Below are 27,814 nucleotides of genomic sequence, written 5' to 3' on the forward strand. Positions count from 1 at the left end.
TTTTAACTTTAATTGGATAAATCCAACATTAGGTATCAACTAGTGTAGTAATTCTTTTAATAATGTCAGTTTTAAACAAAAATAAGCCTCTCTGGCAAGACACATTCTTTATGTATTTGTATTTATTTAGCTCACAGGCCAAAGTTTGAAGGGCAGAGATTTTTTTTTTTTCCTCACTTAAATCCATTGTTAGTGACAATGTAAGTGTTTAAACAGTATTGCTTTAGGCATCTCAGAAGTTCAAGTAGAAAGATATATTCCATATTCTGGGAAAAGATGGTACCAAGACTTTAAGAATTTAATTTTTTAAAAGTTTCAGTAACTACCTTTCTTACTCATACTTTTCAACAAACTGGGAAAAAAGTCTTCTCTGAAATCAGCATCTACTTGACAGATGTATGTCATTGCTGTGTCTCTCATTGTTTCATCTTTAAAAATGTGTAATACTTTTTATTGCAGAGGTAATAAAAGATATTTATTTTAAAAAAATAAAGTGATTATCTACTTCTTTCCTGAGGCACACAGACTTTTAGATTTTGTTTATGCATGAAAGCATTTAAAAATGAGGTAATATATATACACTCTTTCACCTACCATCACAGTGTTTACTTTTGTATGTCAAAACATACAAAGTTATATCATTACCTTGTGTGTATTGCTATTTAAAGTATCTTCATTGATAGATAAATACCCAGTTGGTTCCTTTTGTTTTGCTATTTCTTATGTAAACTTGGTGGGATTTGGATACTAGCTACTAAAATGAGATAAAATAAGAATCTGGTTTCAAGACTTCTATCAGGGTAAACTACTTTAGGAGACAGAAAGGAATAGGACAACTATCCCTACCCCATGACTGGGGGTAGTGGTAGATGAGAAAAATAAATGGAGGCGAGAAGGAAAGAAGTTCAATCTAAGAATGGAGGTTTCATAGCTTGGTCATACATGCATGTCCATACAGATAAACTAGCAAACAGTTAAAAAATAAGAATAGAAATGTAAGATTCTGAATTCTTGATTTCTTCCCCTTATATTATTCAGCATAACTAGCTTATGTAGTGTCAACTCTCCAAACAACATTAAAAAACCTCACTGATCTAGCAAAGCTAAGTTTAGCAGACTAACTTCAGTGAGGAAGAACATGAAGAGGAAAGACAGAGAAGGATATTTATAAGGTTTTAGGGTTGGGTGGGCTTTAATCAACGTTTTTCAAGGTGAGGACCTGGTTAGAACTGACAAAATAGTTTTGGTTTGGTAACGATGATGAAATGGGAAGTCCTGAAGCAAGTCTTTTTGGGAAATCAGTCTTGATAAATAAGCTATTTTAGTTGTTTCACCATCATGAGTGAGAATTTCCTAAAGCAAGCATACAACTATGTTTGCTTGTTCTAAGTATTCTTTAGCATATAGGCATGGAAATATTCCTGCCCCAGAATTGTTCATCATAGTAATATTATATTGGTGCCAACTCCCCCCATTTTATGGAATTAAAAAGCTTTTAAAATTTATTGATCAGCTTTAAAAACGTTTTAGACTTTAATATGAATTGCTAAAATTAAATCTGGCACTCGGCAATAATATGCTGGAGTAGACAGGTAAATCTGAAAAATAACCAGAGAGAAGGCAGTAAATTTACAATAGTCCCTTAATATCCACAGGGGACTGGTTCCAGGAACCACCCTCCCACCCTCACCCTAAGACACCAAAATCCACGATACTCAAGCCCCTTATATAGGAGAATAGTATTAGCATATAATGTAATGTGAAGGTTTCATTCATTGATTGTCTTTTCTTTTTTTTTTTTTAAAAAAAAAAAAAGAAAAACAACTAGTTCTTGTCCTCTGCCAACATTTTGAGCTGATCTTATTCCTTTCCTTCAGTTGGTTGGGTCTTAATCTGTGTTGATAATTCTAACACAGATCTTTGCAAGTCTATTTATACTCATTTTCTTGGTGATCTCTCATCCAGTCTCACAACTTTACTTCTCATCTATTCCTGAGTAATCCAGTATATATTTTCTCTCTAGAACTCCAGATACAACTTAATTGCCACTCAAGATCTCCACTTGATGTTTAATGAATGACTAAAACAAAAATGCTCAAAACTAAACTCTACGTTCTCTCTCAATACATAAATGTAAACAATAGATAGATGGAATAAAGAATACAATTACTTTGCAAAAAGACTCGAGGAATTAGCCAACAAGGCATCTCCTGAATGCTGTTCAGTAAGATTCCATATGAAATATTAGATTTACAAACAACTTTTGGTAATAAATTCATGCTTTTAGTTCATGTGGCATTCGGTATGTGGGATTTTTAGAGGTTATTTTTAAATATGTGGTAAAAAATCCCAAATCAATCCATTTTTTTTAGTTATGTAATACAATTAAAGGATTAATGCTTGAGGTAACGGACACCACATTTGCCCTGGTGTGATTATTATTTATTGCATGCCTGTATCAAAATATCTTGTGTACCCCATAAATATATATACCTAGTATATATCTACAAAAATTTAAGAAAAAAATCCCAAACCAAAACCACATTAAGGGATTATCCTCAGTTAAAAATTTCTTCACTTAATTCTCTACTTCAGTCCATACAGTCCTACTAAAACTGCATTTCCTATTTAAGATTTGCTAGTTGCTAAATGTCTCTTCAAAGCATCAACACTATTGATCTCTAAATGATACTTTATTGGATATTATAATGCCATAGTGTTCTTTTTATCTCTCCTCTTCTAAACTCTTATGTCTCCTCCAATAACCTAGGTTTAGCCTTTTGACCTTTGTTTTTTCTTCATATTGTCTATGACTTTCATTCCTTTATGGCTTCAAACAACCATTTCCATTATATTTAAAAAGCAGCAATGGCCTTTTTTTTTTTTTAACAATTTAAAGGACAGATGATGCAATAATGTTTCATTTTCTTGCACTCAAACAAAACACAAAAATGTTAAATCTTAAAAAAAAAGAAAAACAAAACTGGAATCCAGACACTTGCATTAAAAGTCCTAAGTCTTATACTGTCTAACTTTTATCTCTTGGTGCCCTAGTTTCTCCATCTGCAAAAATGATTAAACTAGCTAGATGATCTTTCTAAAGTTTTTTTAATATTCTAGTTTGTATTTTTAAAACTGTTTACAACTTATGTGGCTCTTTATGGCCTTTATTCCCATATCTAGTCAGACTCTCATACAAAAAATGAAGGGATTCTTCAACTTACATAACATCTTAGACAAATGGTTTCAGAAGGATAGGTACTTGAGATTCTGTGAAAATAAGTCAGTGTGCTAATTTGTTAGTTATCTATAGAAAGCAAGCTTGGGCCAGGCATGGTGTGTCACGCCTGTAATCCCAGCACTTCGGGAGGCCAAGGCAGGTGGGTCACGAGGTCAGGAGATCGAGACGATCCTGGCTAACAGGGTAAAACCCTGTTTCTACTAAAAACACAAAAAAGTAGCCAGGCATGGTGGCAGGAGCCTGTAGTCCCAGCTACTCAGGAGGCTGAGGCAGGAGAATGGCATGAACCTGAGAGGCGAAGGTTACAGTGAGCCAAGATCACGCCACTGCACTCCAGCCTGGGTGACAGTGTGAGACTCCGTCTTTAAAAAAAAAAAAAAAAAAAAAAAGAATAAAAAGAAAGCTTGGTAAGCAAGTTTTATTTATAGAGACTGTGCTTTGAATCATCGCTTGATGACGGCCTTGTTTACTCCAGAACTTACAGTTCAATTACTTTTTAATGTAAGATATCAACACACATTTTACTTATTCTTTCTTACATTATTATTTGCAATAATTTTATTTTCCTCCTTTGTACTTCCTATATATATATATATAATTAAAAGCCTGCTTTAGCTTTCAATTTTGTCTGCTCATTTGTTTATAATTCATGTAGCTTGGTTTAACACATAGGTTTCCATTTTAGCATTTGCTAAGTTGTCTTAATTATCTGCCCTAGTAACATGGTATCCTCAAGCTAAATCCTAACCCTATTGGTCATGTGATTATTTTTTAAGGCGCTCTCTCTCGTGCTCCCCCCCTCCACATATATATAGTAAGCAAATATACTTAATCAGAATAAAACCACAAAAATCAACTTTGATTTACAGAGATCATTCCATTTCCAGTCACTTTAATGTCCAAATAAGACAACACAAGTTTACAATAACAAAGATAAAATAATTAAGCAGGGTAGCAGAAATAAAAATTTAGGTTAATGAATTTTTATAAATGTCATTTGGAAACATATTATCTTGCTTCACCCCTAACTGTAGTCTCCAAATATTCAATGATGTTGCCATCATTCATTGTTATCATAACATACCAAATATATTTATGTTCTTATGCCTGGTTAATGCAGGTTTTTTTATCTGTTTGAAATATCCACGTTATTTTCTGATCATTCATTCAGATTTAACTTACTCTTTTGGGTCCACAGAAAGGTTACACTGCCCCCCAGGGCAGAATAAATCACCATCTCCTTTTGCTTTACCACTGCATTTTGATTATAATTTCACTACAGCTTGCCATTTATTTTTTCTCTTATTATAATTATTTATTTTCCTATCCAAGCCCATTAGGCTACATGCTTTTTGAAGGTAAGTACTGTACATGTGTTTTCTCTGGTACTTTCTTTTTCCCAAAATCAAACCCGGTACTGACAATGTCTTCTATTTTTGTCCATTAAGGTATATTGGTCTTTCATCTTCCTATTTTGACTCAAATATTTATAGTTTCCAAATATACATGGTCTTTTAAATAATTATTTGTTTTACATATTGCATTCACATTTACACATAAATTGTCTACATGTAAAGGTCCCCTTGGAGTAACAGCATGTAAAATTTAAAACTTGATTCCTAATTTGCTCAGTTGACTCACTTTGAACATAAACCATGCGTTACCTGTCAGGATGAATTAAGTAATACTGTCATTTTAAGAGAACTTCATAAAAATAGTAAGATAGCATTCTTTATAGGATTATTACTAAATTATTCTATTCTTTAACGGATTATTTTAAACACAAAGTACTTAAATTATTTTTAGATAAATGACTCTCATTTGAAACCTAATCATTTTAAACACAACTAGGATTCCAGCAATATTTTCTATGTTGAATAAATGTCAGACTGCCTCATATATAAACAAAATATTAATTTTAGAAGTCTAAAATATGTTTAATATTAATAAGACAGCAACATACATATTTTTAGAAATTACTGCTTTAATATCTCTCCAGGGAGATTAACTTTTCTCAGAAAGAACTTTCATTATAACACTGAAAATTTAAATTTTTAAATCTAAAAATCATTCTCTAAAATTCTGTTACTTGCAACAGACACATTGCAAAGGTGACATCAAATGCCTTATGAGTTATTTATTATCATTTACTCTAGTCAAATGTTGTCACTAAATATGTTGTAAAGAATAGTGTATACGGCTATACAAGTCCCTCACCATCCCTCACCCTAAGGGTAGGGATGCCACCCCATCCCTACCCTTATGTGTCTAAATCCAATGTCTTAATCTACTTATCTGTCTCTATCATTATTATTCACTTAAAAAACTACCCTGCCACCCCAAATTTAGTTATATTTCTACCATCCTCTTCTAAGTTACGTACTGGCAAATTTAACATTTAGAGATGTGCTACAGAACAAAACAAAGTTGGGAAAGATAAACCCATAAAACTAAAGGGTATGCTTTTGTACTGCAAAATAACATTTCAAAGAATGAGTCAACTAAAATGTTTAAGAAAAAATATTCAGTAGTTCAAAGGGAATCATTTTTAACTACTGTAAATTAGATTAGACTGAAAAATAATGTGATTCATAAAAAAGTTACAGTCAAGTGTATTATTTGATTAAATCTTACTGACCTATAATATAAAAAATTCACTCCAGTAGTATCGGGGCATTTTAAAGGCCCCGTTATCAGTTCAACATAATTTTGAAACTACAATTTGTTTTTGTTTTACAGCTATTATTTCAATACTACTGTAACAATTTGAACAACAGAATCTATTTTAGATCTTCAAGGTCATTGACTCCTTGGTTAAAAACAAATTACAAACCAATTAAACACTAATTTTTCAATCTGTTTTCATCCAGCTATATGGCAACCCAAGGCACTTCAACTATCGACCCTACTTGTGATGTACGTATACATTTCAAAGTAAAAAATCTTGAACTAACATCATTAAGTAGAACTGGAAAATTCTGTTGTATTTATTTATACGAACAACATTTTACTATTATTTCTTCAGGCAAAATAAAGTTATCCCCATCAGATGTTTATCCATCTCATCTCTTTATTTTAATCCTTTCCTTCAGTTTTAGTCTCTTCCCTTATTTCCCTACAAATCCTGGACTCTGTGGTCACTGTTTATTTTCTAACCTCAACTTGTCCTTTGTTTTCCATCCTTAAATCCCCAATTCTACTTCAGTTCTTCAATCCATTCCTTCCCCCAAACAACCTAAGAACTAATGGAGAAAAATTATACAAGTTGTGTAGACTTGTTCAATAAAAATATAAAATTGATAATTTCACCTCTGTCCATTGACATATTTACCTATCGTTAACTTACCTTCAGTTAGATCCTCTCCTAATCCCCTTCACAGGCTATCAAAAGCTTTTGCTACTTTCATTAACTGTCTACCCCACAGCCTGCTTAATTCTCAGTATATGACCTGAGCTCATCCTTTATAGCCAGTTGAGACAATTATACAGATATGCCACTTCTCGTCTACCCTCAGATAGTAACAAGTTACCATCTGAGGCCATATCCTTGCTTCCTTCTTTGCAATGTACAGAAAGAAATATCCCTCATTCTATCTAAAGCATTCTGTCCTGGATATTCTTAATACCATATCCCCCAGAACTGGATGATATTGGTCCATCATTCATCCTTTCTGACATTTTTCTTCAATCTTTCCTGCTCCACTAGTTCCATCCCATTATCCCCGAAGTCTCTCCTAACTAAAATAAAAAAAAAAGTTCTTGACCCTGCACATCTTCTTCAAGGAATTTTTATCTCTAACATTAAATTTTTTCTCTTTTTTCAGCCTTCATCTCTGTACCTTCCTTATCAGCTTGCCCTTAAACAATGATTATCCTGGGTTCCAGTGTCCATTCTCTTCTCACTCTTTACCCTCTCAGTTTCTCACCTATACAGGAACTCACATGTACCCCTGAGGGATTGGTTCCAGGACTCTGTTGGAAACCAAAATCCACGAATGCTCAAGTCCCTTACATAAAATGATGTACTTATACACACCATCCCACATCTTTTAAATTATCTCTAGATTACTTATAACACTAATACAATGTAAATACTATGTGAATAGTTGTTATACTTGTATTGCTTTTTGTGTTTTTTTTTAAATTGTTGCTTGGTTATCTTTTATTTTATTTTTTCCCAAATTATTTCTGACCCAAAGTTGGTTGAATCTATGGATCTGGAACCGATGAATATGGAGGTCTAACTGTATACCCAACTGCTTATGAGCCTCCACCTGAACAATTTTGAGACATCTCAAGTTAACTAATCATTTTTTTACAATTTTTCTAATCTCAGTACTTTTTTTTTTTTTTTTCTCTGAGACAGAGTCTTGCCCTGTCGCCTGCCTGGGTCGGAGTGCAGTGGCACAATCTCGGCTCACTGCAACTTCCACCTCCCAGGTTCAAGCGATTCTCCTGCCTCAGCCTCCCAAGTAGCTGGGATTACTGGGATGTACCACCACACTCAGCTAGTTTTTGTATTTTTAGTAGAGACAGAGTTTCGCCATGTTGGCCAGGCTGATCTCAAACTCCTGACCTCAGGTGATCCGCCTGCCTTGGCCTTCCAATGTATTTTTTACCTCAGCTGGTAACACCAAAATTAATCAAAGTACTCAGTAACTGGAGTATCATTCTAGAATCTTCTGTTTCTCTCACCATTGCTCTACAACTAATCAGAAATTCTTTCAATTTACTCCTTAAATTTCTTTATTTCACACCCTCATGACCACTGTAGGCTTTCAATTCTCTTGGATTATTTTAGATAGCTCTCCCTCCCCTAAGTGATTTCCATAATCTGGTCTCAATTTCTCAAATCCATTATCTCTATAACCGCTATAATTAACTTACTGAAAAGAAATCAGATCATAACTTCTACTTTCTTGCTTGAAACACTTCATTACCTCTTTCGTCACTTTCTAAAACCTTTTATGATCTGACTCATGACTCTGCCTTCCTCCCTCCAATCCCCAAACAAAACCAATGTTCTTGAACACACGCCTGTGCAATTTAAGGTAATTGTTTGTACACTTTATTCTTCTGGCTAGAACAGCCTTCCCTTGATGTGCATACCAGATACCTTAAACTGTAGCTCTGATATCTCTTTTCTGAAACGTTTCTTTTTTGACTACTACACCACAGTGATCCCCACAAGGCAGAGTTAATTGTGTCTTCCTCTGGCCTATCCCTGTACCTTGTACTTGTTCCTAATACTCTATTACATTACATAGTTGACCCTGCTATAAAAAACTCAGAATTGGCCAGGCGCGGTGGCTCACGCCTATAATCCCAGCACTTTGGGAGGCCAAGGCGGGCGGATCACGAGGTCAGGAGATCGAAACTATCTTGGCTAACATGGTGAAACCTGTCTGTACTAAAAATACAAAAAATTAGCTGGGCAGGGTGGCGGGCGCCTGTAGTCCCAGCTACTCGGGAGGCTGAGGCAGGAGAATGGCGTGAACCTGGGAGGTGGAGCTTGTAGTGAGCCAAGATGGCGCCACTGTACTCCAGCCTGGGCGACAGAGCGAGACTCCATCTCAAAAACAAAAAAAACACCTCAGAGTTTGTGTTTTTCATAATGGTATTCATGAATGATTCATGTAGAAACATACAATATTTGACACATTACTTTACCACAAAATAAAAGCATTGAAGGCAAGCATAGGAAACACTTTTACAAATTTTGAAAGAATAAATCAGGAATCCTTAATCAGAAATGAATACTATAACATTCAAAGAAAAAATCACCTAAACAACTCACATAGTAAAAAAAAAAAGATATTCTAAAACTACACAGGGGTTAAGAGCACAGAATTTTTGTCAGAGTACACATATAATAATTAACACAGTGCCTTGAAAACAACTGTATATGTGTGTGTGTGTGTGTGTGTGTGTGTGTGTGTATATATATATATATTTTTTTTTTTTTTTTTTGGAGACAGAGTCTCGCTCTGTCCCCAGGCTAGAGTGCAGTGGCCGGATCTCAGCTCACTGCAAGCTCCGCCTCCCCGGTTTACGCCATTCTCCTGCCTCAGCCTCCTGAGTAGCTGGGACTACAGGCGCCCGCCACCTCGCCCGGCTAATTTTTTGTATTTTTTAGTAAAGACGGGGTTTCACCGTGTTAGCCAGAATGGTCTCGATCTCCTGACCTCGTGATCCGCCCGTCTCGGCCTCCCAAAGTGCTGGGATTACAGGCTTGAGCCACCGCGCCCAGCACAACTGTGTATCTTTAAAGTTAACTGCTATTATAACTAACACTATTATTATTAAATTAAATAACCAGACATGGATGAATTAAAAATTGTTCTAGGTCATAAGTACTTTTGGTCTTGGTACTAAAAATTGTAGATTCCACCAAACTCCTTTATGTTTTTAAGGAAAAAAAAAAATCATTTAAGAGGGATTTCTTATTATACTAGTAAATGTGATAAATAATAACTACATTTTGTTACTTCCTAAGTAATTTTAATGGTTCTTTCTCTAATGCAAATCCTTTCATTAACAAGAAATTCTATTGAAGAGATTTGCCAACCTCTACTTGCTGAAAGTTTCCTTCTTACCACGTAGCAAAACAAATGCATCAAATGATTAACACAGCAAAATGCCAGGAAATTCTTTTCCTACAAAGCTGTAAGTTCTAAAACAAGTTGCTTTTACCTTCAGGAGCATCTGCATCACATCTCTTTGGCACAGAAAGGGTTGAATTGCCTTTATGGTTATCAGAAGTTATATTAGTCTGAAAGATAAAAATATAGTTAAAATGTAAAAACCACAGTAATAAATACATTTGGATTTAAAAAGTAATCACTATGAACTGTATACTCCATATACTAACTACATCTATCTAACATTCCAAAATGTAAATTTTATGTAGCATTGTTCTTAGAAGAAAAATTAATTATAGTAAATCAAACATTAAGGCTTTTCGCAATAATAATCCTTTAGGTCCTGTGTTGAACAACAGGGTTTCTTCCCAGAACAAATTCCATTTTAAGTACAAAGTAGAGCATCTGAAAAGAATGCTATTTTCAGACTGTGGAACATGCAAAGAATATCTTTTGTCCAAGCAAAAGCATAGTCTTCCTTCATTCCTTCACAGGAGGATGTTTAATAAGCATAACCTAGTGAGGTAGGTGAAGGGGATGATTGGGCAAGAAGAGAATCAAAAGGTATAAGAAGTGAGAAATATGGTTCAGGTGATTTTCCAGCATGGTGTTTCCCAAACTCAGGTCATTCATGTACCTCCATCATGATCTGTGCTTTATCTGTTTCACCTGCATTATAAGTAAACATTTTTCAATGAAAAAGCCTTTTAACACTCATCAATATTATCGAGGGTACTGATTGAAGGTTGATATGTTTGTTAGATTTTTCTTTCTAATTGCATGTTAAAGTAAAGAAAGAATGAAGGAAGTGCAGGATAAAAAAGAAGTGATCTGGGCACAATGATTTAATAATGAAAGACTCCACTAAAGCAATGCTTGATCAGGCCCTGAAACATAAATATGGTTTGAACAGTTAAGAAGTAGAGCAAAAGGTATTTAAAAAAAAGGAAACAAACTAAACAAAGTTTGAATCAGATTTGGTCAGAATATTTTGAATCGTCAGAAAATCCAAACACTGTTCCATTAAAACTAAAAGTCACAAGTGGCTTTTGAGAGCTCAACAACATCAACAAATCAGCATATGAGGATACCTATCACGTTAAAAGAATGTATAGTTATCTACATATAAAACATTTATAAAGCCTCTTCTAGGGGATTCATAGTGCCAATGAACGGACATGCTGTGCTCACCAAAATGTTCTTTGGGAGCCACATTATTAAAATTAGTTAAAATGTTATTTTAGAGGAAGTATTATGAGTTTTAATGAAGTACTAACGTAAAGCTCAGTAGCTTAGCATCACAGGGCCCATTTAAGGAACTATTGTAATGAAATTCTGTGTGTTGTTTCAAAAAAACAACAGTATGAAACAAATTTTTTCAGTATGAAAAAAATATTTCTATTTTTTTCTAAAAATAGAAATAAAAAACCAGTTTTAGCAATATTAAATTTAATCTGATGAGCTAATATGCTAACCATCACAATTAAAATTTGATTTTAAATATCACTATCTTTAAAATATCAAAATAATCAAGTTTTAAGTATTTCACTTACCTCTATTAAGTAATTTTGGCTTCCATACATAACATATTGGGGAGCAAGACTATAAATCATATAGCTAGTGTGAAGGACAATAAGCAGAAGTATCATGCAGAGAAAAAGGAGTGCTTGGGGCCTGGTTCTACCTCTTCTGATTTTATATAACTGGAAAGAAAAGAGTGACAAAATTTCAGCAAAATATTTCATTTGTAATGCATTATATACTGTTCTTGTGTTATGGGAAATGATTTACACAGTTCAGTCAACCATTATTTTTCTTCCAAAGTAAATACTAAAAATTCTTAATCATCCCAAGTAATTTTAAGATAATTCACATGGTCTATTTCCAAAGAAATCTTCTAAACTTACTGTGTAACAGTATCTGTTAGAAATTCATGGAGCTAATTGTAAACTACCTCTAGTTCTATCTAAAGATTAGAACTATGAATTTAAACTGTAAGTATCAGTAATATACTATGGTTTTATATAACTTTTTATATAATACTGTATAAGAATAGACAATGTCATGTGTTTATAAACATTCATTTCTATGAAATACTCATGACATCCTTATACTTTGCTATAAAAATTAGTTTATGAAAAATTCTGATAATCTTACTAAAGAGCTTTTCACATTTATCTATACTAAAGGGAAATGAAAATACATGGTAACAGAAATATAAGGAACCAGGTAACTTGCTTCATTTCAATACCATAGCATGCTTTTATTTTAGCAACTTAGGTATCACCTCCCTATTTTATTACTAGATTGTAGTACACACTCCAATTCCAGATGGGATGACAATAAGACCATTTATAAATTTACATTTCCCAGGTTCTTTCATAGCCAGTAGTGGCCATGTGATAAAATACTAAACATGAAAAGCAAAGCAGAAGTCTGTTAGGGATTTCTGTAAAAGTCTTGTTTTATTGATATAGTTGTATACCCCTTTCTCCTAACTACCTTTTTCTTCACAGAATATGAACAGGATAAAAGGAACTGCAGCAGCCATACTACAATCATGACAGAGATACTCGAAGAATTACAGAGATATTGGATCCGACTTTTTGAGCTACTGAAGCAATACTAGCTTCTTTTTTCCATAGCAAGAAATCTTTCATTAGTTCAAGCCACTATTTAACTGAGATCTCTTTTACCCACAGTAGTGGGTAAAAGTAGTGGAAGTAGTGTCACTACCCACAGTAGTGGAAGTAGTGTCTACCTGATACAGCTTCATTTTAAAATTGTTAATTTACGCAAAATAAGCATTTGAAGAAAATAACCAATGATACGGTAATCATTACTAATAGGGAGGGCTATCTTTTGAGCTTCAGTGTGTCTATTATATTCGAATGTGTTTCTACTAAGAAATAATACAACTTTTGGACCAGGGTTTCTCAACCATGGAACTACTGACATTTTAGGCTAGATAAGTCTGCCCTATGCACTACAGGATTTTTAATAGAATCTCTGGCCCCTACCCAATACATGCCACTAGCACTCCCCAATTATAACAACTAAAAATATCTCTAGATATTGCCAAATGTTTCCGGGGGGCAAAATCACCCCGTTTAAGAACCACTGCTCTAGATAAAAAGTACTCTTATGTCAACATGAAGTGAAAAGGCTAGTATTTCTCTCACTTGTGGTATAAAGATACAGCTACTATATTCTAAATCTAAGATAATTTGCAATAATGGAGATTACACACAAAATGAGAAAAAAATACTGTAATATATACTTACTCTAATCCAAAAGAACCATATGCCAATATTTCGAATTCCTGCCATTGAAGTAAAAATAAAGTACATAATAATAATTGTTATAAGAATATAATCAAGAGGGAAAACCTGAAAAAAAAGATGAAATTAAATTTAACATACAAACTATAAGCACTCTAACAGTCATATAAAGTAAACTAAAAACATTATTCCCATTTGGCAAATATTTACAATATCAACCTTGATTTAAATTAGGCTACTGTGTTTAAAAAAAAATCCTCAAAAAACAAACAAGTACCAAACTATTACCAAAATTTTTAATACCATTATACTAAGAAAAATCCTAAAGCAAATTAAACTAAAATTGCATTTATTGATGAGATAAAAGACCTGATTAAATATTAATACCAAAAATAATTTGGAGAGGGTCACCTCATGTTATGTAATATATCCCAAGTCAAATTATGTATAACATAAAAGTCTAGGAATATATCAATATAATAATATTTAAAGCAACATGTCAATGTATAAACTACAGGCAAATAAAAAGTAAAACTAGAAAATAACATAAGCATATGTCAAACTATTAATAGGTTTTTAGCATAATAATTTTATGTGGAACAGGATGTCAGAATGTTTGCTAGACTCTAGCATTTTATACTCTAGCAGCTACAGTATAAAATGATTGATATTTTACTTACTGTTTGTAGTAAAGGCAAAAGCATATTCAGTGGATTACTCAGGTTTGCTCCAAAAATTATGAAACCAGAATCTATTCCAGCTGAATGAAGAGCTTTATCTAAACTAAAAAAATTATAATGAAATTTATGTTATACTACCAAATTTTCAGCAAATTTAGAAAAAATATCATAATTTAAGCATGCAAATACATCTAAGTCAAAGAAAACAATGGATAACAAATTAAATCTCACTTAAATATCTCACAGCTATTGTTCAATTGATGGAGAATAAAGAAACATTCTATTATTGGACGTTTTAGCCATTCTTTGAGTTAATGCTATAGACCACTTCAAGTAAGAAAACTACTTAAGATGAATAGCCTACACTAATGGCATTCAGCAACAAAATGTATATTATCACAGAATTTGCATAAGTGCTTTAGAAAATGTGTCTACTGTACTTACTTTGACAAGAAGAGAGAAATTACAAACAGTAATGCAACTAAGATGAAAAATATTCCCCAGATGATCTAAAAGCAAAAATATATTCATTAAAATATAGTTCTAAAAGTTGATATTAAAAGCACAAAACCATTATATTCAATATGAGTTGCTAGAATATGACAAAGATCTAACAAAAACAATCTAAGATACATTTTAATTTAGTATACAATTCCAGGCATTTATACCTGAATTTTCATTATGAGACTATTTGATTGAGAACATGTACATAAAAGAGACAAAGCATTTGAAAAGTCTTCACTAATAAGTAAACAAATGAAACTCTTTGTTAGACCAAATACAAAGTTTTTATTCCACTACACTGAAGTGAGACTTTAATGTTGACTGAAAAGTACATTATGACTAACAGACACACACACACACCCCAAAACCATGAAATGCAGGCTATATTACCCTGTTAGTTAAAATAGAAAATTTAGAACATTTTCCCATAGAAGTAATAATATATATAAATGATATATATAGTGGTTAAATTGTATAACAATCCATAAAAGCCTGTACAAGTGATACTATTCCTGAAACAGAGTACTAACAACACTGAAAAAATTGTCATGTAAAACAATGTTTCTGTGGAAAAATGTCCTAAGCACTTTAAGTAGCGGAACACATTTCTCCCAATTGTATGAACTTTATATTAAAACTGGTAGAAAAAGAGGAAGAAAAATATTATAACTGAGTTTCTAATGAAAAGTTTCAGAGTATAAAAGGGGTGAAATCTATGTTAAGAAAAACCTAAGCTCTTTATCCCCCAAAATCTTCCCCAAGTTCCAGGGACAACTGGGCTAAAGAGTTGTCAAGACCAGACCCAAAAAGAAGAGTCCCAGTAAGCACAGTTAAGTGTGTGGGGCTCCTCCTTTAACTGGAATTGATATAAAGAGATCAATGAATGTTATGAAATCATGAATGGCAGGGAGATTTTTTCATCTTATTTCACATGACTGTTGAAGTAAATTTTAGAATCCTGAGAGAATAAAAGAAGTAATGCATGAGCCTACCTAGCCTGAAAAGATGATTTTTGGAAGTAATTTTAGACCTGCACTCTGGGGAATTCTTCAGTTATGGCAGGGTGCCTTTGGGGTTCACTGGGAAGGAGAGAGCTGACAACGAGAGGGGACCAAGAAGGCTATAGTCATCTCTTGAAAACAGAGTGATATTGCATGTACTATTTTTCATGCTGGGATTCTGCAAGATAATTCATTATTTAAAAAGGGTTTCATTGCAAAAGATTTTGAAGTGACTCCTTTATAGTAACAAATGTTCATTAGTAGAGGGTATAAAGGAGTTAATCTTTTTTTTCTACTAGATTCAGGCATCTATATTTGGTACTGTGCTGAACCGAAAGGCAAGACAGACTTATACTTAGGATTCTCAAGTGAAAAACATTCCTTCCTAATAGCTGTTAACAAAAAATAGTTTGTAGCATGAGGCAGTATAACTACCAAGTGCCAATTAGTAGTAGGAGAACATGATATGGAAATAGGATTTGAAGTTAAGATTCCCTTCCTTTGATGTCCATTTTGGCAAAAAAAAAAAAAAAGCTAAAAAAAAAAAAAAAACAACCCTCTTAGCTATCTTCCCAATCTGTAGAGATGACTGACCCAGAGTTAGACTGCTTAATCAGTGACTTAACAGAATACAGAACAAATGTAAAAAACATAAATACTTTATAAAGACCAAGAAAACTATACATATTTAAATACTAGAACTTAAATTAGTAGTTACAGAATCATATCAGTGATGATCACATTGGGGTGACCTAAATGCTACATATTATGCTCTAGCTATAATGCCAATTTTGAAATAAAAATTAAACTATAGAGGTAACGTCAATAAAAACAGAATAAGAACTTCTGAACATTTTCTCCTCTGTAAAAGCAGATTACAAGAAAAATCAACGGGGAAATAAGAGCCTTTTTAACAAATAGTACTGGGACAAGTAGATAGCCACATACAAAAAACTTGTATCCTTACCTCACAGCATATAAAAATTCAAACCGGACCAAAGACCCAAATGTAAGAGCTAATAAACTATAAAAACCCTTAACAGAAAACAGGTGTAACTCTTTGTGACCTTTGGATTAGGCTATGATTTTCTAGATAAGATACCTAAAGCACAAGCAACAGAAAAAAAATTGGACTTCATCTAAATTAAAAATTCTCTTGCTTCAAAAGATACTATCAGCAAAGTGAAAAACCAACCCACGGAATAGGAGAAAATATTTGTTTTGTGAATATAAAGAACTCCTACACCTTAAGAAGAAGAATACAATCCAATTGAAAAATGGGCAAAGGATCTGAATATGTATTTCTTTAAAGGAAATATACAACTGGCCAATAAGCACCTGAAGAGATGCTCAATATCATTCACTAGAGAAATACAAATCAAACCCACAATGTGAACCAGAGAAATGTGAGCCAAACTACTTCATGCTCACTAGGATGTCTATAAACAAAAAAAAATTAACAAGTGTTTATAAGGCTATGGAGAAATTGGAACTCTCATAGAGTTCGGTGGGAATGTAAAATGGTGTACATGCTTTAAAAAACAGCCTTGACAATTCCTCAAAAAGTTAAATATAGTTATCGTATCACCCAGCAATTCCAGTCTTTGGTATATACCAAACAGAACTGAAGACATCTATCCACACAAAAATTTGTGTACAAATGTTCACAGCAGCATTTTTCATAATACTAAAAAATGAAAACCCAAATGTCCATGAGTTGATAAACTGATAAACAAAATGTGGTATATCCATACAATGGAATATTATTCAGCCATAAAAAAGAATGAAATAATGCTATATGCACATGAATGAATCATTAAAAACATTTATGCTAAATGAAGACAGAAAATACTACATATTGAATGATTCCATTTATATGATATGTCTAGAAAAGACAAATCCATAGAGATAGAAAGATCAGTCATTGCCACGGACTGGGAGAATGGGGCAGACTGCTCATGGGTACAGGTTTTTTTGTTAAGGGAATAAAATTTTCTGACATTAGATGGTGATAGCTGCACAATCTTGTGAATATACTAAAAATCACAGCAATATACACTTTAAAAGGGTGAATTTCATGGTAAATTATGTCTCAAATGAAAAAAAACGTTACATAGGTCTGTAATCACTTATCCGTAATTCTGAAATCTAAAATGTTCTAGAAATCAAATTTTTTTTCCTAACTCATTTGTTGATTAAATCTCGCTTAAACTAACATGGGTCTTTTAAAAGTAACTAACTGTGAATATTTATTAATATATATTCACTGCAGAACTATTAATGTGCTCAAAAGAGGGTAAGAGGGCTGCTGCTCTGGGTTCTTTCAGAGGGTATTATTTAATACGTAATATATACATATATTCTGAAAAATGAAAAATTCTAAATTTTATACTACGTTTGATCCAAGGATTTTGGCTGAGGATTTTTGAACCTTTATTATTATTATGAACTGATTATTTGTGTCTCCACACACTCCAAAATTTGTATGTTGGAGTACTAACCCCGATGTGATGGTTTTGGAGGTAGGGTCTTTGGGAGGTAATTCAATTGGACGAGTTTATGAAGATGAGGCCCTGATGATGAAATTAGTGTCCTTATAAGAAGAGAAGAGACCAGAACTAGCTCTCTTTCTGCCACGAAAGGACAGAGCAAGAATATGGCCATCAAATCTGCTAGCAACTTTATCTTGAACTTTCCAGTCTCCAGAGCAATAAAAGTCTGTTCTTTAAGCCAGGGGTCCTCAGCCCCCGGGGCCCTGGACAAGTACCAGTCCATGGCCTGGCCACACAGCAGGAGATGAGCGGCAGGTGAGCAAGCAACACCACCTGAGTTCCACCTCCTGTCAGATCAGTGGCAGCATGAGATTCTAACAGGAGCATAAGCCGTTTCGTGAACTGTGCATACGAGGGATCTAAGTTGCATACTCCATATGAGAATCTAATGATGAATGTAATGCATTTGAATCATGCCAAAACCATCCCCACTCCAGTCGGCAGAAAAATTCTCTTCTGAAACCAGTCCCTGGTGCCAAAAAGGTTGGGCTGACAGTTTAAGCCCCTCAGTCTATGAGTTCTATTTTATTTTTTAATATAGCAGCACAAACTAAGACAAATATATTGAACACGGTCTGTTAAATACATGTGTAAATAACAGCAGAGAGAGAGAAAAAAATAGTCTGGTTGGATCTTAATAATCCGGGTAAGAAAATATATACAAAGCAAACATATGGAATGGGTAAGGCTAGCTTGAATAAAACAAAGAGGATGCAAGGGAGACAGAAAATATAGGAAGTTGTGATACAGGTCTCAATAAAGGAAAAATCCACTATCAAATGGGGGTAGAAGAGAAGGACATCTTTAAAAACACAATTACAATTTAAAATTAAAAACAAAGCTTGGCTAAAAAATTAAAGGATAAGTCTCACTTGTATTCACTAGTCTCCAGTTTCACTCCTCAGTGGTAATTATCATTAATAGGTTCCTACGAATCATTCCAGAAATGGTGCATGCGCACTCTCACACAATATTAACCAAAAGAGTACCTACCACAATATTTGCAAACTTAACATTAGTTTCAGTTAAAATACAACACATGATGAACATTGTAAAGGACTGTTCAAGATATGATTTATTTGTAAAGAAAGATATAGTGCTCCTATTCATTTCAATGGCTCTATAGTACTTTCTAAAATGGAGATAACAATTAAGCCAGTCTCCTGATGAACAATGATTGTTTTCACAATGTGGTTATTAGAAGCAACAGTATGACAAATATGATTTTAAAAAAAATTAGTAGACTTTATTTTTAAGGAAATTGTTAGGTTTACAGAAAAATTAAGGTGATAGTACTGAAGTTCTTACTTATCCCTCTCCCTTACAGTCTTCTTATTATTAACGTCTTTCACTTGTGTGGTACATATGTTAAAATTGATGAAACAATATTGATGTATTATTATTAAAGTCCATAGTTCACATTTTATATTCTATGGGCTTTGACAAATGGATACTGTCATGTATCTACCATCAGGGCATCAAACATAATAGTTTAACTGGCCTAAAATACCCTGTGCTTCACTTATTTATCCTACCTCACCTCAAATCCCTCACAGCCACTCATCTTTTCATTATCTCTACAGTTTTGCCTCTTCCAGAATATCATATAGTTGGAATCAGAGTATGCAGCCTCTGTAGACTGGCTTCTTTTGCTTCTTTCGCTTAGCAATGCGTATTTAAGATTTCCTCTATTTCTCTTTGTGAGTTGATAGCTTTTCTTTCTATCACTATGTAACATCACAGTACGTAGATGTACCACAGTTTGTCCCTTCACTTATTGAAGGACACCTTGGTTGCTTCTGAGTTTTAGACATTACACATAAAGTTGCTATTAATATAAACATCCATGTACATGGTATCCTCTGGACATAAGTTTTCAATCCAATCAGGTAAATGGCTATGACTCTAACTGCTAGATCCTAATAAACAGGTATGTTTAGCTTTGTAAGAAACTGCCAAACTATCTTCCAAAATGGCAGCATCATTCTGCATTCCCATCAGTAATGAATAAGTAGTTCCTGTTGCTTTGTATCTTTGCTAGCAATTGGTAATGTCAATATCCTTTTTGGATATTAATCACTCTAATAAGCATGAAGTGGCATCTCATGGTTTCAACTGCAATTCCCTAATGATACATGATGTTGAGTATCTTTTCATATGCTTATTTGCCATCTGTGTCTTTTCTTCTGTGGGGTATTTGCTCAGAACTTTTGCTCGTTTTTTAATTGCATTGCTGGTTTTCTTATTGGTGAGTTTTAAGAATTCTTTGTATATTTTAGACACAAGTCCTTTATCAAGATACTGTGCAAATATTTTCTTCTAGTCTGTGACTTGTCTTATCATTCTTTTAACAGTATCTTTTACAGAGCAGAAGTTTTTAATATGAGTAAATTCCAACTTATACATTTTTTTTTCATGGATAGTGCTTTTGGTGTTGCATTTAAAAACTCATTGCCAAACCTAAGGTCACATAGATTTCCTTCTATGTTATTTTCTAGAAGTTTTATGGTTTTGTTTTTACAATGAGGTCTAAAATATATTTTAATTTTTGTGAAAGATGATTTAATTTTGTGAAAGCAATAATTGGATATCTATATGCAAAAAAGATCCACTGTTTTTGCATATAGACATCCAATTATTATTGCTCCATTTGTTGAAAAGACTATTCTTTATCCAATGAACTGCCTTTGCTCCTTTGTCAAAGACCAGTTGGCTATCTTTGTATCTGTTTATTTCTGGGCTCTCTATTCTGTTCCTTTTTTTTTTTTTTTCTTGAGACGGAGTCTCGCTCTGTTGCCCAGGTTGGGGTGTCCTGGCACGATCTCGGCTCACTGCAAGCTCCGCGTCGCGGGTTCACACCGTTCTCCTGCCTCAGCCTCCCGAGTTAGCTGGGACTACAGGTGCCTGCCACCAAGTCCGGCTAATTTTTTTTGTATTTTTAGTAGAGACAGGGTTTCACCGTGTTAGCCAGGATGGTCTCGATCTCCTGACCTCGTGATCCACCCGCCTCAGCCTCCCAAAGTGCTGGGATTACAGGCGTGAGCCACCTGGCCAATTATGTTCCATTGATCTAGTGGTGTCTAGTCTTCCACCAATACCATGTTGTCTTGATTACTGTAGCTTTATAGGAAGGCTAAAATTTGGGTAGTGTCAGACCTCCAACTTTGTTCTTCAGTATTACACTGACTATTCTGGGTTATTTTTCCTTTCCACAAAAAGTTTTAGAACCAGTTTCTCAATAACCACAAAATAAACTTGCTAGGATTTTGACTGCAATTGCACTGAATCTATAGATCAAGTTAGGAAGAAACAACATTTTAAAAACAAAATGTTCTGTTTTAAAGACATGAATAAACAGGACAGAAACCAAATTTTTTCCTAGGTATTAAACAGATATAAATAATGCAATTTTAAAAAAATATAATAAAAGGTGATATGTGGTACTCTATGAAGAATATCAAGACATTGCTTTGGTCAGAGTAAAAATATTGTCAGTGTTACTTTACACATGATGTTATCTAAACCAATGATGAATCAACTCTCCAGAAAATTATTTCTGTATTACTTAAAAAGAAGACTAAAGTGTCCCTATCTAATGGCATACTATTCCTCAAAATTTATTCACTATCCCTTTTACATAAATTTAAAACCTTGTATTCTTTTCATTTAAATCAGTGGTTCTCAACTGGGCCTGTTTTACTTCCCAAAGGAAATTTAGTAATGCCTGAAGACATTTTATCATGATATTGGGGGAGGAGGGTGTTGCTACTGGCATTAAGTGGGCAGAGGCAACAGATGATATGCTAAACATCCTATAATGCACAGGAGAGCCTTCCCTCTATGTCCCCACCCAACAAATTATTGGGCCCCCAACATTAATTGTGCCAAGACTTGAGACTGAGACTCTGCATAGTGTTAAACTCTGCTTAGTGTTAGAAAGCAGCATCAACTACTAATATAATTAATTATACCAAATATACACTTTTTTTTTTTCTTTGAGACGGAGTCTTGCTCTGTTGCCCAGGCTGGAGTGCAGTGGCCGGATCTCAGCTCACTGCAAGCTCCGCCTCCCGGGTTCACGCCGTTCTCCTGCCTCAGCCTCCCGAGTAGCTGGGACTACAGGCGCCCGCCACCTCGCCCGGCTAGTTTTTTGTATTTTTTAGTAGAGATGGGGTTTCACCATGTTAGCCAGGATGGTCTCGATCTCCTGACCTTGTGATCCAACCGTCTCGGCCTTCCAAAGTGCTGGGATTACAGGCTTGAGCCACCGCGCCCGGCCCCAAATATACACTTTTAATCATTTTCTCAAAATCAGTTGTGTTTTCAGATGCTTATTAACCCAATTCAATCCTAAAATTCAATGCTGCATGACAATCCTAAAATTCAATGCTGCATGATAAAAATGAAACAAAAATTCAAGGCAATGTGTAAGGAAATAATATAGGGTCAATTTTTGAAAGCCACACCTCTTATCAGGTTTCACAGGTGAATTGCCTATATCCATAAAATAATATTTGTACTTCTAGAAATGTAATAAAAGAGTAGAGAGTAAATCAAAGTTACAAATGTAAAATAAACAGTGACTACTATTACATTTTATTATTAATGTTGCCTTAAATTTATGAAATACGTGTATTGCTTTCTTTTGTTGCTGAGAGCAATGGCTGATGTGAAGAATGTTTAAAGAAAAAAATTTTTTCAGATACATTGAAGGGCCTGAGGAAAGAAAAACTTTTAATTTTCTTTATCTTTACTAGTAATGAGGACAGGAAGCATAAGTATGTGGCTGCTGTAAAGCTGCTTAGAATCTCGTAACTCAAGGTGTAGTCATGGACCTTCAGTATCACTTGGGACCTTGCTAGAAATACAGAATTTTGGGATCTATCTCATGCTAACTAAACATAATCTGTATTTTAACAAGATTCCCAGGTAATTTTTTACAAACACTAAAGTTTGAGAAACCCTGCCTTAGAAAAGTCATCTAGAATATTAGATGACTCTTATGAAAAGATGCCTCAAACTCATGTTAAGAGTTTGAAAAGAGAATTTAGGAAAGGATAATTGGATTTAAGTTTTAACCAAACTAAATTTTCTTCTCTCCAGTCCATATGACTTTTTTACGTCTAGTTCTCCAATGGTTGAGAAGCAGTGCATCTCAGGCCCCTAACTCAAATTAAGTAGCAAACTGACTAGTCTTCAAGACTTTCCTCATAGGTAAAAGGGTAAAGACACATGGTTTTCATTATCAAATTTTGATAAGACATTGTAACGAGTTATAATAATTCTGTAAATAGAATTCTATTTTTTATGTTATAAGTGCCCTAGTTCATAAAGTTAAAAAAAGTTAGAAGATCAATGTTATTCAGCCTTGCTATAAAATATTATTTTCCAAGTTGCAAAGATTCTCATGATGATTTGTCAATGCAGTATCACTCAGTTCTTATTTTTATTTTTATTTTTTTTTTTTTATTTTTTATTTATTTATTTATTTATTTATTTATTTTTTTTTTTTTTTGAGACGGAGTCTCGCGCTGTCGCCCGGGCTGGAGTGCAGTGGCCGGATCTCGGCTCACTGCAAGCTCCGCCTCCCGGGTTTGCGCCATTCTCCTGCCTCAGCCTCCCGAGTAGCTGGGACTACAGGCGCCGCCACCTCGCCCGGCTAGTATTTTGTATTTTTTAGTAGAGACGGGGTTTCACTGTGTTAGCCAAGATGGTCTCGATCTCCTGACCTCATGATCCGCCCGTCTCGGCCTCCCAAAGTGCTGGGATTACAGGCTTGAGCCACCGCGCCCGGCCTCCACTCAGTTCTTGATTATAATTTTCCCTATTGTCTATTAGGAGCAATTTCTTTAGTTCAATATTTCTCTGATGAAAGGTTTTTTCATTATTTTATTCTTAAAATTTTTGTGGGTACATAGGTGTATATATTTATGGGGTACATGAATTGTTTTGATACAGGTATGCAATGTGAAGTAAGTACATCACGGGGAGACAGACGTTTGTAAAATTTGACAATGAAGAAAGGAGATGGGTAAGGATATAGCCAATTTTTTTAGAGGAGGAGAGAGGGAGGGGATCCAGTGAAACTTAAAAGTTTAAACACTTTATTTTAATATAATTTCAGACATATGCAAAAACAATACAAAGAATTCCACTATACCCTTCGCTCATATTCTCCAAATTTTAACATGTTACCCTTAATCATTCTCTTTTTAACAAGTCTTAATTACTATATAATATCAATTTCTCTTGAACAAGGTATTTCATAACCTTGACATTTTGTTGAGTCCAGGGAAGTTAATTTGCAGAATGTCTCTCAATTTGGATTGTCTATTTTCTCATGATTATATTTAGATTATGCTTTTTTGGCAGAAATGACAGAGAAGTGTTGAGTCCTTCTCAATACATCATATCAAGTGGCACAGTCATGTCTATTTGCCCCATTACTGATGAGCTTAACTTAAATCATGTAGTAAGGTGGTTTCAGTCAGGTTTCTCCGTTGTACAATTAATATTTCCCCCTCTGTAATTAACGTTTTGTGGTGAGATACTCTGAGAATATGCAAAATCTTGTTGTCACCAAACATTTAACTTCAAGTTGAGTATCCACTGATGCCTCTTCCCAAAAACAGTATGTTTTTTTCTGTGGTATTTGTCAAATGCTGATTTTCTAATTGTTTCTATATTTATTTGTTGGAAATTCTACTGTAGGGAAGAGCTTTCCCTTCCCCATCATTTACTAATGTATTTACTTTATTTATGTCAATATAAACTTATAAATTCTTATTTTATTCAATTAGTTATCATCTGTTATTATCACTGATACCTAAACGGTCCCAGATTTAGGCAATAGGAGCCCCTACAAACTGGTTCCTTTTATTATCCCCCCACTATTCTCTAAACACTTCTTACGTTGTGGCATCAGATGCTCCAAGTTTATTAGGTGCTTTCTCAGCAACAGTCCTAAAATCAGACATTTCTCCAAGCAGCACTAGTTCCTTTTAACGAGGTTAGGTAGTGGTCTATCTATTAATAAAAACATATGCATATGCAGAAATCATTACTTTATTAGTACTAAATTAAGACTCTATTTTCAATCCATGGTTGGTTGAATCTGCAAATGCAGAATCTGCAGATATAGAGGACTGTTGTAATTCATCTGTTTTTCTTCTCCCTACCTCACTGCTTTCTACCTTTATCTTTATTTTCTTCTTTGTAATTCCTTTTGTTCTTCTGATAGCTTTTTTGGGATTGGAATTTCTTGCTTGGACATTTGGGGTTTTTTTTTTTTCCCACTTTTACTGGTAAGTGTGTTTCAGGCTATGAATTTCTCTGTTGTTGTGCAATTCATCCTTTGCATCAGCTCCTAAACTGACCGTTCTTAAAGATAACTAGGCTCATTTTCATCATTATCCACCTTAAAGTGATAATCTTTGTCAGCCTTTAGTTCACAACTGAAAAGATAGCTCTGGGGCCTCAGGGGGCTCATGTCCATGTCCATCAAATCTTCCATCAGGTGGCTGCATGCACTTAGGTGGGAGAGAAGGCAGACGGAGATAAACAACCACTGCTCAAGAGAACAGTCGCAGAGGATGGAATCACACCAAGACTGATCTCTGTTTTAAAGGTATCACACAGATTCTAATATGTTTCAATTATCATTAACTTTTAGAAATTCTATATTTCTCCTTGCTTTTTTGATCAAAAGTTGCTGAATATAAGGTTAATTTTCAAGTGAAAAGTATGTTAGTTTATTGATTTTGTTACAATTTCTAGTTTTAACGCACTGCAATCAGAGAAAAGTTGTTTGCAATATATCTATTCTCTGAAACTTCCTGATACTTTCTTCAAGATCTAATTAATATATGATCAACTTTTGTGTTCCCTGTGCATTTGGAGAAAAGGTTATTTTCTATTATCTAGATGTAAAGTTTAAAAGTTGTAAGTTGTACCTTATTGATTATTGGGTCTTCTATATTTTTACTCTATTTCATCCACTTGAAATGTCTTACCCTGAGTATGTTGTTAATCTCCTATTACTACTATATTTCAATCTTCTGAAATCTCCCAGAGTTTTTGCTTTCAAGGTGGCTGCTGTGTTAATTGGTACACAGATATCCACAGTTATTACACCTTCATTCTAAATTGTGGCTTTTCATATTAAAAAGTGTGTGAGTTTTCTACTGCTGCCAATGACACATCACCACAAACGTAGTGGCCTGAAACAGCATCCACTTATTATCTCAGTTTCTGTGGGTCAGCTATCTGTGCACAGTGCAGCTCAATGGAGTCTCTGCTTGAGGTCTCACAGGCCCAAAACCAAGGTGTCGGTAGGGCTATGTTCCCTTCTGGAGACTCTGGGAAAGAAATACTTTCATGCTCATTCAGATTGTTGGCTGACATTCAGTTCCTTAAGGTTGTAGAGTTGGAGTTTTCATTTCTTTGTTGGCTATCATTTGGGAATATCTCTCCGTTTCTTAAGGCTGCTTGCATTCCTCGTCACATTTCCCCCTCCATCTTAAAATCAGTCACGGCAAGTCAAGTCATTCTCACACTTTGAATATCTTTGATGTACCCTTTATCACTTCTCTCTGACTCTACTCCAGAAAGTTCTCTGCTTTGAAGGGTTCATGTTATTAGACTGAGCCCACCTGAATAAACCAGGATAATCTTTGTATTTTAAGATTTATAACCTTAATTACATTTGTAAGATTCCTTTGCCACTTAACGTCACAGGTTTCCTGGATGAGGCCATCATTAGGTGAAGAAGAAAGCACTGGACCTACCACAAAATGTGTCCTTCTTTGTTACAATTGGTGTATTTTGGCTTGAATTCTATTTTGTCTAATAGGATCACTGTTTCCTTACTGTTTCCATTTGTCTAGTAAGTCTTTGAACACCTGTTTATTTTTAGTCTTTCTGAACTACTGTTTTAGGTATGTCTCTTTTAAATAGCATACATTGGATCTATCTTCTTTGTGAAGAAAATTAAAATTTTTCTTCTAATGGTGAGTTAGGTCTATTCACATCTGTTGATATTATGGACATATTTAGTCTCAATAATATCTTACTGTTAGATAATTTTGTGTATGTTATATTTCCTGTATTCTTTAGGTACCAAGAATAGGCAAACATGGAGAGAAGAGAAATCACTAGGGAATGGAGAATTACCGTTTAACAAATGTATTGTTTCCATTTGAAAAAGATCAGAAAATGAATAGTGATGATGGTTGCACAACATTGTGAATGTACTTACAGCTATTGAATATACACCTAAAAATATTCCAAATCATAGATTGAGACATATATATTTTACCGCAATAAAAAAATCTAAAAAATATACGCAATGTAATTACAAACATGAATTTATAATTTTCTGTATAAGTCTAAGAAGTATATATGGTAAAATCTCAAGTTACATTTAAAACCTAATGATCTATAAGTTACCCAGGCCAATTAGCTGTATAAGCTCAAAGTATACTCTTCTGTCAGGGAAGAGTTTATTTAAGTATTTAATGAACATCAGACTGTATGCTTAGAAATGTGTTCAATATTATATATAAATGCTGTTTTAAAGAGCTACTAACTTATTCTAATTAGGTGCTTGTTTTTATAATTGTCTTCAGCATAAAACTTATCTCCCTTCATTTTCATGGTAGGATTTAAGAACTTGAAAAATCCTACATACAGAACTATAACAGCAGTAGCTGCAATTTTCTGAGCTGTTTACGTCAAACGGAAACTGCACTGCATACATTATTTCATTTAATTCCCACAACAAAATAAGGCAGGTATATAATTCCATTTTAAGAATGAGAAAAGTAAGGTTCAAAAAGCTTAAGTAAGAAGAAGTTACATAGTTGGTGAGGAGTAGAGCAAGGACTCAAACCCAGGATTAGGTGACCATAAAGCCT

General features: G+C 34.1%; 1 protein-coding gene across 4 annotated transcripts in view; it reads right to left on the reverse strand.

Annotated features, from left to right (window-relative positions):
• LMBRD1 (LMBR1 domain containing 1) overlaps positions 1-27,814 on the reverse strand; it is a 129,291-nt gene that overhangs the window by 13,147 nt on the left and 88,330 nt on the right. For 3 of the 4 annotated variants that reach the window (XM_031667153.1, XM_021937398.1, XM_031667154.1), the window contains 5 exons: positions 14,288-14,352; positions 13,844-13,946; positions 13,167-13,271; positions 11,436-11,585; positions 9,935-10,013 (listed from right to left, as the gene is read on the reverse strand). In XM_031667153.1, the coding sequence (XP_031523013.1) occupies positions 9,935-10,013; positions 11,436-11,585; positions 13,167-13,271; positions 13,844-13,946; positions 14,288-14,352 (502 nt within the window). The remainder of the gene's footprint in view (positions 1-9,934; positions 10,014-11,435; positions 11,586-13,166; positions 13,272-13,843; positions 13,947-14,287; positions 14,353-27,814) is intronic. The other variant, XR_004184313.1, reaches the window with a different exon arrangement.

Source organism: Papio anubis, chromosome 6 (genome assembly GCF_008728515.1).
Source record: "Papio anubis isolate 15944 chromosome 6, Panubis1.0, whole genome shotgun sequence".
NCBI lineage: Eukaryota > Metazoa > Chordata > Mammalia > Primates > Cercopithecidae > Papio > Papio anubis.